This window comes from Cotesia glomerata, linkage group LG6 (genome assembly GCF_020080835.1).
Source record: "Cotesia glomerata isolate CgM1 linkage group LG6, MPM_Cglom_v2.3, whole genome shotgun sequence".
NCBI lineage: Eukaryota > Metazoa > Arthropoda > Insecta > Hymenoptera > Braconidae > Cotesia > Cotesia glomerata.
In genome coordinates this window covers 1,066,096-1,079,106 of record NC_058163.1, presented here as the reverse complement: position 1 = coordinate 1,079,106, position 13,011 = coordinate 1,066,096, and the positions used below count along the sequence as shown (strand labels likewise).

The following is a 13,011-nucleotide window of genomic DNA, read 5'->3' as shown; positions in this document are numbered from 1 at the left end:
TCAACGTTATAAATTTTTACTCTTTACATGGAAGAAAATACTATTTCAAATAGTGATAGTCGCCATGTAAATGTCTAAAATGTTAACGCATAATACCAAGTAAGAATTCAGATTTTGATATTTATCATTTCCTTTGCACCTAAAAATGATCTATTGAAAAAATTTTTCATCCATTAATTCCTGGACAAACCCACATAACAGCAAAAATAAATTTATCTCTATGAAAATCGTTTAAAAACGTTCAAAATTGTGCTAAAAATGTTTCAAAATTTGTTAAAAAAACACTCTAAAACTGTCCAAGCAAAATGCGTTCCAAAATTGAAATGGAAAATATCTTCGAAAAATGTCTCTGTTATTCAAAATTTGTTCTCAAGTAGTTAAAAAATGTTTTAAGATTATTCAAAAAGGTCCTACATAAGTTTTAAGGACAAAATTTCAACTAAATTGCATTGATTCTAAAATTATATTAGAACACGAAAAAAGTAAACTGTAATAAATAACAGTCGATTGATAATAAGTAATGATCAACTGCTAATTTGATTTATTGCGTCAGATATAATATAGCAAGCATCTGCTATCCTTTTTTAAGATAATCTTTAAAATTGTTCGATCCATCGACTCGTAACAGTACTTATAAACTATTTTAGTACTTAAAAAATAGCGTCGAATGTCGCAGCAAACAAATCAAAATCGAGCTTAAAAAAGTTGCAGTGCTCATTTAAAAATTTCTCAATCCTTTTGATATAAATTATAATTTTTTCCTGAAAAATCATCAATCTGAAAGATTTTCGAGAAATTTTCACCTCAATTTAAAGAAATTCTTCAAAACATTTCTTGGCTACTTCTAAATTTATTTATTTCTAAACAGTAAATACATCATCCTTGCTGCCCTCGTGTGCGTCAGCACACACTCTCTGCTCGTTGCGCCAACCTTCCCACCCAGTGCATAGTTAAAACATCATCAACAGGTGGCGTTGCATTTTTATAGAAATTTCTTGTAAATTTCTTCTCTAAAAACACTCGATCTAAAAAATATTTGCAACAATAATAATGGATTAGATAAAAGTTAAAAATTTTTTCCCAAGTCACTTATATGCCGTCAAGTACGGCAATTTAAAATACTAAAATCCATCTTTTGACTTATGTCACCAATTTTTTTCTTTTTCTATTATCATTATTATGCTGAAGTATATACAAGTAACGTATTCTCATCGTTTAATATTTTTACGAGTGTGTGAACACAGCGGTCGATACAATAACTTGTTCCTGCTTCCCAAATAAAACCCCATACAAAATTGCGGTACTCTATAAGTGCACTCGATAAATGCTCTATTATTATTATCATTATTATTATTATTTCTTTCTATTGTTTCTCACTGATATTTATTTTCAAAATTTTATTTATAAAATTCACAATGACTAAAACGTATTTTACCTCCTAGTGTTTGAGCAAATTTGATTTTATCTATTTTATACAGTGCCTAAGATTTCATCGAATTTGTTCACTTTTTTGTACGGAAACCCCGCTGCGAATTTTTAAATTCGCTTCTAACTTCTTCGAGTTTAAATATAAATTTTATATTAGAAATTGATATTAAAAAATAAATATTCAAATTTCATTTTAAATCCGATCAAATAAATTTTTTTTCACAATAAAAATCCTGAGAATTTATATAAAAAGTGAGAATGTCAATCTTGTCGATGAATAATATATAAGAAAAAAAATTTTATTACTGTTATTATTATTTGTAAGGACGATTACAGAAGAATATATCATCAATTGATTCGAAATAATATTAATAGAGAGTAAAATTTATATACGGCTATTTGAAGGTTTAAGATTTGAAGTACCTTCTTAGAGCTGTTTTCAAAATGTATACTTGTTGCACAATGTAATACTATCCCCATTATTACCATTTTATCCTTTATGTTTTAAATCCTTGGGGTGTCTTAATAGATGCAAACGAAATACTTGAGGACGTTCATGCGTGAGACTTATATTAATAGTAGATAAAAATGATATTTAAAGTTCCGATAATTATGTAGTAATTTTATAAAATTATAAAACCTTTTACAAGGTAATTTCTTAATTATCAACTATCACCTTCTATTAGTATATAAAGTTAAATTTCCTACAACTTTTGTTTAAAAATTTTTCTAAGACCAATATTTTCTTTCGTAATATCAAAATATAAACCATTATTATTGCACTGATAGAAGGATTTGTTTATAGTTAAAAATATTTGTTAATATTTAACAAATCATTTATTAGAAACCACTTTTTAGTCCTTAACAAATATTTCTTAGTATTTAAAAAGATTTATTAATATTTAATAAATGAATATCTGATTTATTAAATACAAACAAATCATTTTAAATACTAAGAAATATTTGTTTGATACTAAAAAATGGTCTCTAATAAATGATTTGTTAACTATTAACAAATATTTTTTTAATACAAATAAATCCTTCTATCAGTGTGAAAATGCAAAAATCGGCCTTAGGTCATAATAAATTTTAGTCGAATTTACAAATAATATTTACATATTTACATATTTAAATAAAAAAAAAAAAAAAGATTTTCTAGACACTAGACACTTATTTTCTAATGAATAATTTGCGATCCTGCGCTTGGGTTTTAATACAAATCTAGTACTTTCCGTACACTGATTAACAGTATTTAAACTTATCAATTAATAAGCCATTAATAATCCTTTAAATAATTACAAATAAAATGATAAATGAATTTACATAAATGAGATCGCATTTAACCCAATAAATTCCCCTGGAATTAAGATCGCAAGTCACTACTCCAATAATCCTTTAGTTTATTTATTATTTATTATTTATTATTATTGTAGTTTTGGTTTAGGATTACGAGGTCAGGGAAATTTTAAACATGAGCATGATTAATATTCTAAGGACGTTCATGCGTAAGAATAGTAGATCAAAATTTATATTTTAAAGTTCCGATAATTATGTAGTAATTTTTTATAAAATTAAAAACCCTTTAGCGATTTTTTAAAAAAGTTATTAGAGTAAAATATTATTTCTTATAAGCCTTTTTATTTTAAATAATTTTGATATTATTACAGTAGACACTGTAATAAATAATCTTTTAAAATATTTATTTAATTAATGTAGTTTATATAATTCGAGTAAAAATGAGCCTTGAACGTTTAAATAAAATATTTATTATTTTATTTAATATAATAAAAACTAATTTGGTTGATTTGTTGACCGAAGTGAAAGACAGTCGACGAAGCTTGCTACATAAATATACACAAACACATTGACCGTCAACACACATAATATTATTTAACTGTGTAATCTGTCAAAAACGTTTACGTTTACATCCACCTAATTACATCCTTTTAATTAACGATCTTGCCTAATTTTATTAACAATTAAAATAGACCTCTAATTAACGGCTCAAATATATTAACTGATATTCTACAATAAATCCCTAAAAAATATTTCGGATAAATAAAACAAATTATAAATGATTAGATTTTAGCCTTTCAGAAATTAATGGTTTAAATTTTGATATTACCAAGAAAATATTGGTCTTAGAAAAAATTTTTAAACAAAAGTCGGAAATTTTATTTTATACAAAAAATGTCTATGATTTTTTTATACAATATTTTCACTGTAATTCCAAAATTAAGATTCATAATAATTTTTGCTAATTATTAAAATCTTTATTTTGAAATTACGGATTTCTGATTTGAGAGAAAATTAGACATTTTTTTTATTAAATTAAATATTGAACTATTTCAAAAAATTTTTATATAGTACTAATTTATTAATTATTAATTGTTGTATTGATAAATAAAATAAGCTTGTCAATTTTATCTCCTCAAAGATGAATATTTATTAAGACAATCCGGAGCGAAATGTATATTATGTGAAAAGTGTAACAATAGTCTGTGTAGTGTGCAAACGTAAGTGGTGTGTTGAATAAAGAGAGTAAAGTTTCATACTCACAAATGCACAGCGGGACGTGCAGACTCTTGTACCTTCAAGATTTAGCTACTTGATACGAGTGTCTATGTATTTTTTTTTTTTTTATTTTACTACGGGATACTTGTGGAGTCTCAGTCTACTATACTGAGGGAACGTTATTTAGCCTAAATTATTTTTTTACGGGTAAATTTATCATTTTTTTATTTATTATTGCAGAACTTTGGTGCTAAAATGTTGAAGAAACGCGTAGAGATCGCTATTATTGACCCTACGCCAAAAAAGTAAGTTATTATAAATAAATTACTTATAAATTTTTATGGTTGATTTTAATCAATATTATCTATAAATAAAATTCATAAAAATACTTTTAAAAATTTTTTCTTTCATTTTAAGAAGTAAAAATTTTTTTTTTTTAATAATTTCATTGCTAAAATATTGTTTGAGGAGATCCAAGTACCCTCATCAGTTGCATTTAAAAATGCTCTATTTCTATAAGAAATCACCTTGAGTCGTGTAAACTATTGACATTTTTGAAGATATAAGCTCATCCCGATGTTATACTCATCGAGACCTTTCATTTGAGTACCCACATCAATTTTTTATATATTTATATATTCCACAAATACCATATATATATAATATATAAAAAATGCCTTGGAGGTACTCAAATGGAAGATCTTGATGAGTAGAACATCGAAATGAGTTTATATTTTAAAAAATGTCAATAATTAAGAAATTACATTGTATCTTGTGAACCATTGACATTTTTAAAGATATAAGCTCATTCCGATGTTATACTCATTGAGACCTTTCATTTGAGTACCCACATCAATTTTTCATATATTTTATATATTTATATATAGAAACAAGTACTATATATATATATATATATATATATATATATATATATATATATTTATAAAATATATAAAAAATGCCATGTGGGTACTCAAATAAAAGCTCTTGGAGAGTGTAAAATCAGGATGAATTTATATCCTAAAAAATGTCAATAATTAAGAAATGACCTTGTATTTTGTGAAATATTGACATTTTTAAAGATATAAGCTCATCCTGATGTTATACTCATTGAGACCTTTCATTTGAGTACCCACATCAATTTTTCATATATTTTATATATTTATACATATAAACAAATACTATATATATATAAAATATATAAAAAATGCCATGTGGGTACTCAAATAAAAGCTCTTGAAGAGTGTAAAATCAGGATCAGTTTATATCCTAAAAAATGTCAATAATTAATAAATGACCTTGTATTTTGTGAAATATTGACATTTTTAAAGATATAAGCTCATTCCGATGTTACACTCATCGAGACCTTTCATTGGAGTACCCACATCAATTTTTCATATATTTTATATATTTATATATTTCACAAATATATATAAAAAATATATAAAAAATGCCATGTAGATACTCAAATTAAAGGTCTCGATGAGTGTAACATTGAAATGAGTTTATGTCTTAAAAAATGTCAATAATTAAGAAATGACCTTTTATCTTGTAAACTATTGACATTTTTAAATATATAAGCTCATTTCGATGTTACACTCATCGAGACCTTTCATTTGAGTACCCACATCAATTTTTCATATATTTTATATTTTATGTATATGTATATATGAAAAATATATCAAAAATGCATGTTGGTACTCAAATGAAAGCTCTTGATGAGTGTAACATCGGGGTGAGCTTATATCTTTAAAAACATGAATATTTAAAAAAATACAGTGCAATTTAACAAAATTCATTATTTAATAAAGCATAATTTTATTATTTTTCAGAGAACAATTAGTAAAAAAAATAGAAGAATTAACTCTAGTAATAATAAAACAAATTTGCAATTCAGAACTTCCTAAAATATCTTATCAGCGATGTGGCCCAGAATTCACCACCGCAGAATCACTTCCAGCTTCAAATGAAGACAATGAAGACATTGAAGATCTTGAAGATGATGAAGAAGAATTTTTAAAAAATAGTTGCAATGAAGACCAATCCCAAATTTGTTCCAGTGGATCTCAAACAGAATCAATCCTAGATTTTTCCAAAGAACGAAAACGCATCCAGTTGGTTCGGATGACAATAATATTATCAAAAGTTCACAAATTATTAATGAACAAAAAAGTCCAAACAAATCGTTCTTTGTATTACGAACTTAAATCCGAGCAATCGACGTTGTTTGAAAGTGAAAAGATTGTAAATTACCAAATTAACAGCGTCGCTAAATTGTTATCTTCTCCGACCTGGGATTTGGGGCTAATTGCTGCGGCGAAAGGATTAGTAGCTGGAAATTTGAAGCTGATGTTTGAAAATGAAGAGAAAATTGACTGCGATGCAGTTGGAGGCTGTTTGGTTCCCCAAATAATGGCCAATCATATGGGACAATTGGTAGCCATTGAAACGGAAGCTAAAGTTATTATTGTTGTGGAAAAAGAAGCTGTTTTTAATAAATTGTTAAGTGAAGGCTGTCCGAAGAAATTGGACGCGATTTTGATTACTGGTAAAGGGTATCCTGATACTGCGACTAGGATTTTTGTCAAAATGCTGGTGGATAAATTGGAGTTGCCTGTGTTTGTTCTGGTTGATTGCAATCCTCATGGATTTGAAATTATGTCGACGTACAAGTAGGTTTTTTTTACTATTTGAATTAAATTAAATATTAAATATTAAATATTAACTATTAACTATTAAATATTAAATATTAACTATGAAAATTAAATATTCAATTTAAGAGCGGTTTATAGTTGATTTTCAAACGTGTTTTTCTCATGTATGTGATAAAATTTCGAAAAAAAACGCTTCGCTCTTCGATAGATAATTAAATTATCTATCGAAGAGCGAAGCGCTTTTTTGGAAAATTTTCATTTATTTATGCATAAAATGCGTTTTAAGTTCCATTTGTTGTACAAGTATGACAGAGATACTTTCCGTTTGTCCAATAGAGGACGAGAGAGAGAAAAAATGTAAACCCTTCTTAAATTAAATGAATAAATAAATAAATTATTTGTAATTTAAAAACGCTACTTTTTGAAATTTTGAATTTTTAAGGTACAATTTAAAATTGTGGGTTAAATATTGAAGATTTGAAAAACTTATAAGACCTTTTTATATAGAGGATTTAATTTCCTACAAAAAAGGTATCAATTTTGCTCTATCTCCCTTTCTTTTCTTCAAAATTTGAATTTAAAATTCAAAAATCAAGCTTTTTAACTTGTCCTTAGTTTCCAAAAGTAAAAACTGCCGTTTTAGGCTAACCCTGGCGGATCCGATTTACCGGAATTTACGGTGATTGCACGGTGATTTCACCGTGCACGTTCACCGTGATTTTCGGTGAAATCACCGTGGTTTACGGTAAAATCACCGGGGTTAACGGTAAAATCACGGTGATTTCACCAAAAATTACAGTGATTCCACTGTATTTCATTTAAATCTCTAGCGTAAACCGTGATTTTTTTTATCACTAAATTTTTGGCGCTCGCATTCAAAATTTCTTTTTCTGATTCTTTTGAACTTGTTTTCTTAAAATTCGACAAATTTTTTTGTAATTTTTTCTCGTGATACAAAATTATACAATTATTTATAAACAATTTTGTATACTTATAAATAACTTCTTTTCCTCGAGCAGTAGCAATGAATTTATCAAATGAAAAATTATTTTCCGAAAGCTATAAAAAGAAAACATTATCACACGCTGTTTTTTTTTTTTTGTAAATATGCCACTAATACTTCAATTAGACAGTACAACAGATAATCAATAGGATGCTTAATTTACAACGAATATTTTTTTTTGAAATATTTTTGATAATTTGAAGACGAAAGTTTTGTCATTATATATTATATATAAATAATTATATAAAACGCTTGAGAAAAAAAAGCAATGAATGCTCGCTTTGCGCATGCGCCGCCAATTGTAGCGAGTTACTTGTCAAATGGACCAACTTTGATTGCTCTGTTTTTGTATTATGAACAAACAACAACAGAATTTTAGATTTCGAATAGCAACTTTCCGTGATCTTCTTTACATTCATATATATTTATTTTAATATTAAATAATTTTTCCTTTTGTAATTAATCTTTAAAATTGTGAAAAAATATGTATTTCAAATTAAAAAAAATTCTTAACTATACGCAAATTTTATAAGAGCAACTTTTGCCTTAAAATTGTTCGAAATAAAAAAAACTATTTCTTTAGTAAAAATATATTTTTTTTTAACAATTGTTTAAATAAATGGCTATAAACAATTGATGGCCCATGATTTCGCAAGAATAATGACGATGTTCAGTTTCAGCCAAACAAAATATACGGGATAAGACATTATGTCCACGAAACTCAAAATTACATGAAAACGTAACGGCACGGTGTTTCAGGGAAATACCGTATTTTACCGTAAATTCACCGTAATCGTTTCATTTTACCGTGATTTGAGATTTCGAAGAATTATGGTGATTTTACGGTGTTTCATAAAAATTTAACCGCAAATTTCGGTGAATTCACCGTGAATTACCGTGAAAACACGGTGACTTTACCGTTTTTTACCGAGAAATTCGGTAAATAACCGAATTACAAGTTTTCATCGTGAATCACTTTAATTACGGTATTTTACCGTGATTCGGATCCGCCAGGGAAAATATTGAAAATATGAAAATTATATGATTTTTGGATCAGCACAAAAATTGGCTGATGTTCAATGTGAAGTGATTCCAAATATAGTTGTAAATGATACTATAGTTGACTATTGTAAATCAGTAAAGTATCTAGGAGTCATACACTGAGAGAAAAATATGGTCAACTGAACTAGGAAAATCTAGTTAAATAGCATCACCACTATTTAATTGCAGTTCTTGTACCTAACATTATTTATTATATTGAACCTCAGTAGATAGTTACTTAAACTATTTTCAGTTAAATATCAGCTTAATAGCCATCTTGATTAAGTTTAACTCAGAAAACAGAAAAAATAATTCAGATAGCTTGGACCGGGAATCGAATTCGGATCTTTTGGTTACGCGCTAAGGGCTCTTCCAGTTTAGCTATCTGAGACGTCGTCCGTAAAAACCTTTCAGTCACCTAATAACTTTTTGTTTAACGCGATAGCAAAAACATATTTATTAAAATATAATCGATATAACTATTTATCAATAGTTACTTGAACTAATGCATAGTTTGTGCAATTACAAAAAAAAAGTTCAGAAAACTATATTTTCATAATTGTGATGTTATAATTCAGTTAACTATGCACTTTTCTCTCAGTGTACTTCAAGACACTCTAACTTGGTCCTTACAAATTACTGAGGTTTGCAAAAGTAGCATGAGATCACTTGCACAGTTAAAGATGAATGGAGATGTTTTTTCATTGCCTGTTAGGAAAAGATTGGTCACTACTCTAATTTATCCTATTTTTGATTATTGCGCGGCTATTTATACTGATATTACAGGTCAACAACAGACTAGACTTCAGAGAAAATTAAATGCTTGTGTACGATACATTTTTAAAATATCAAAGTATGAACATGTTACTCAATATTATACTGAGCTTCGTTGGCTGACACTTAGTTCTAGGCGTAAATTTTTCTTATCGTGTCTTATTTATAAAGCATTGTATCTTAATCGAAAGCCTCTAATTAGGCGAGACTTAGAAATTCTTTAGCCTCGCCTACGCCGAGGAGATATTCGTCAAGACTATCTTGAGTTACCGGTTTATCATTCAGCGACGTATGAAAAATCATTCTTGATACCTGCGGTTAAAGTCTAGAATCAATTACCAGCTGATTGTACGACGTTACCAACGTTTATGGAGTTTCAAACTGCTTGTTATGAATATTTTTTACAATCTGATAGATCATAATATGTATTCATTGTATTAGAATTTAGTGATGATTGAGTGATTGAGTGACTGAGTATTTAACACACTACATTATATATACTACTTGATATATACTTTATGTATACTACTTAACACACTACTTTATATATTATATTAAGATTTTTTGTATCAATTTTGGATGGCCGCAAGGAGTTTCGACTTCATGGCCAATTAAATAAATAAATAATAATAATAATATATACACAGAAAAAAGGTTCACAAGCCAAGAAAATATTTTTCTTGCTTTAAGAAATACGTATCTTAATCCAAGAAAATTTATTTAAGTCAAGAAAATGTTGCTTTGAAAAAATTCAGCCTCGAAGCTCCAAAAATTTTAGTTCTTGATAGAAGTTAATTTTCTTGTCTAGAGAAAATTTCTCTCTTGCTCCAAAAAATTAAATATAAAGATAGAAGTAAATTTTCATTAATATTTTTATTGATTAACATGTCAAATGGCAAGATCGAATAATATTTCATCATTTTTTTTCATTCAATATGTATAATTGCACGGTAAAATAATATAAAATGGGTATCAAATATTCTCGAGAAAAATTTTCTCAAGGTGAGAAAATTTGTTTCTCAGCTGAAGTAGGTGGCGCTGCTTCCCTAAAGTATCTAAAATTCTTGATCAAATATAAAAATTTTGCATCAAGTATTTATGATCTGAATTAAGAAAAAATTACCACCAAGAATAGAATTTCTCGAAAAATTTTAACTTTGGCCAACACAATTTCGGTCTTCCTTCAGGCACCCAATAAATTTTCTTGAGCCAAGAATTTTGTTCTCAAGTCAAGAAATTTTTCTTTCTGTGTACCCGAGAAAAAATGTTTCTATATAATTATATATAATTGTATATAATCATATATGATTATATATGGAATCACATATATAATTATATACAATTATATAGGATCATACATAATTATATATAATCATACATGATTATATATGGAATTGTATATGAGGTTATATATAATCATATATAATTATATATGACTATATATGGAGCAATATACAACCATTCACGATTATATATAGTTCCATATACAATTATATATAAGTATATAGAATTATATATAATCATACATGATTATATATGGAATTGTATATGAGGTTATATATAATTATATATGACTATATATGGAGCAATATACAACCATGCACGATTATATATAGTTCCATATACAATTATATATAAGTATATAGAATTATATATAATCATACATGATTATATATGGAATTGTATATGAGGTTATATATAATTATATATGACTATATATGGAGCTTAATATACAACCATGCACGATTATATATAGTTCCATATACAATTATATATAAGTATATAGAATTATATATAATCATACATGATTATATATGGAATTGTATATGAGGTTATATATAATTATATATGACTATATATGGAGCAATATACAACCATGCACGATTATATATAGTTCCATATACAATTATATATAAGTATATAGGAATTATATATAATCATACATGATTATATATGGAATTGTATATGAGGTTATATATAATTATATATGACTATATATGGAGCAATATACAACCATGCACGATTATATATAGTTCCATATACAATTATATATAAGTATATAGAATTATATATAATCATACATGAATATATATGGAATTGTATATGAGGTTATATATAATTATATATAATTATATATGACTATATATGGAGCAATATACAACCATGCACGATTATATATAGTTCCATATACAATTATATATAAGTATATAGAATTATATATAATCATACATGATTATATATGGAATTGTATATGAGGTTATATATAATCATATATAATTATATGTGACTATATATGGAGCAATATACAGCCATGCAAGATTGTATATAGTCTCATATATAATTATATATAAGTATATATAATTATATATGCTTATATATAATTAACAGACATAAAAATTTTTTCTTTGAAAAAAAATTTTTTTTTTAGTAATCACAAAAAGTGTAAAATGATGTTTATAATTACGTTTAAATAATTCTGAAATACAAAATTTGTCATATTTCCTATGAGATGTTTTGGTCTGCTCTGCTATTACCTAATAGTAAAATCATTATTTATTTTATTATTTAAATAAGTGTTATATTATAATGAAATTCGGTAAAATAAATAAATTATGAATAATGACTATCCAAATATATATTAAAATCAATTTTTATATCCCATTTATGATAAACTCATATGATACATTATGTAGATCATAGAATCATCATTATCTAAGACAGCAGCACAGCAGACACTTCAAGACGCACGGAGATCACCAAAGTTAAGCAGCATTGAGCAGGGTTAATAGTTGGATGGGTGACCGCTGGTATTATAGCTATAAAATTATATCTAGATATTTTTTTTTTGCATTTTAATTGGTTACACAGAATTGCGTAGGACCATATTAAATATTCTATCCATGAAATTAACCCAATAATTAATTAGATGTAATAAATATATAATTAAATATTGTTATATATAATTAGATATAATTATATTTGGCCATTTTTCATATATAATCATATATAACCAATTTATATATAAATATATATAATTATATATAAATATTTTTTCTCAGGATACTTTCAGACCTTTTTTATAGACATTTAAATTTCTTCTAAAAAAAGGTCCTTATTAATTTAGCCCTCATTCTGTAATTTTTTCTCTCCAAAATTCTGAATATTTTTTTATTCAAAAATCAAGTTATAGAGACTTATCCTTAGCTTTCAAAGTTTAATTTAAATTACTAGCTTTGGCTAAAATATTGAAGATAAAAAAAAATAAGAAACCTTTTTTATAGAAAATTAAATTTTTTACAAAAAAAATCCTCATTAATTTTGCTCTATCTTCAATTTTCTCAACTATTATCTATTTATTTATCAACAGATACGTGATCCATTGAATTTATGAATTGGGAACAAAAGAACTGCAAGTGTTCCAAAATAGCCAAAATGGATCAGGAAGTGTACCCCTCAGAAATGTCAATCTTACTTTGTCGAAAAAATTGCCACTGACTCCCAACGACACTAAAAATTAGACGCTGTTAGAAAAAAGCAGCTCTTACTACGACGAGGATGAAAAACGTGAGAGCTTAAATTAATGCGACAAGGTAAAAT

General features: G+C 26.3%; 2 protein-coding genes across 6 annotated transcripts in view; both read left to right on the top strand.

The window, feature by feature from the left end:
• LOC123266486 (protein fem-1 homolog CG6966) overlaps positions 1-13,011 on the top strand; it is a 30,155-nt gene that overhangs the window by 11,580 nt on the left and 5,564 nt on the right. The window lies entirely within an intron of this gene.
• Positions 4,185-12,813, top strand: LOC123266489 (meiotic recombination protein SPO11-like). Its single transcript, XM_044730740.1, has 3 exons — positions 4,185-4,247; positions 5,775-6,614; positions 12,782-12,813. Exons 1-3 carry the CDS (start codon positions 4,198-4,200, stop codon positions 12,795-12,797), a joined length of 906 nt encoding a protein of 301 aa, XP_044586675.1. The 5' UTR covers positions 4,185-4,197; the 3' UTR covers positions 12,798-12,813.

What these genes read in the sequence shown, in the direction of transcription:
- LOC123266489 (XM_044730740.1), top strand. Translation starts at nt 4,198, where the DNA reads ATGTTGAAGAAACGCGTAGAGATCGCTATTATTGACCCTACGCCAAAA. An exon ending in ATTGACCCTACGCCAAAAAA is followed by an intron (nt 4,248 to 5,774) that starts GTAAGTTATTAT and finishes ATTATTTTTCAG; the next exon opens with AGAACAATTAGTAAAAAAAA.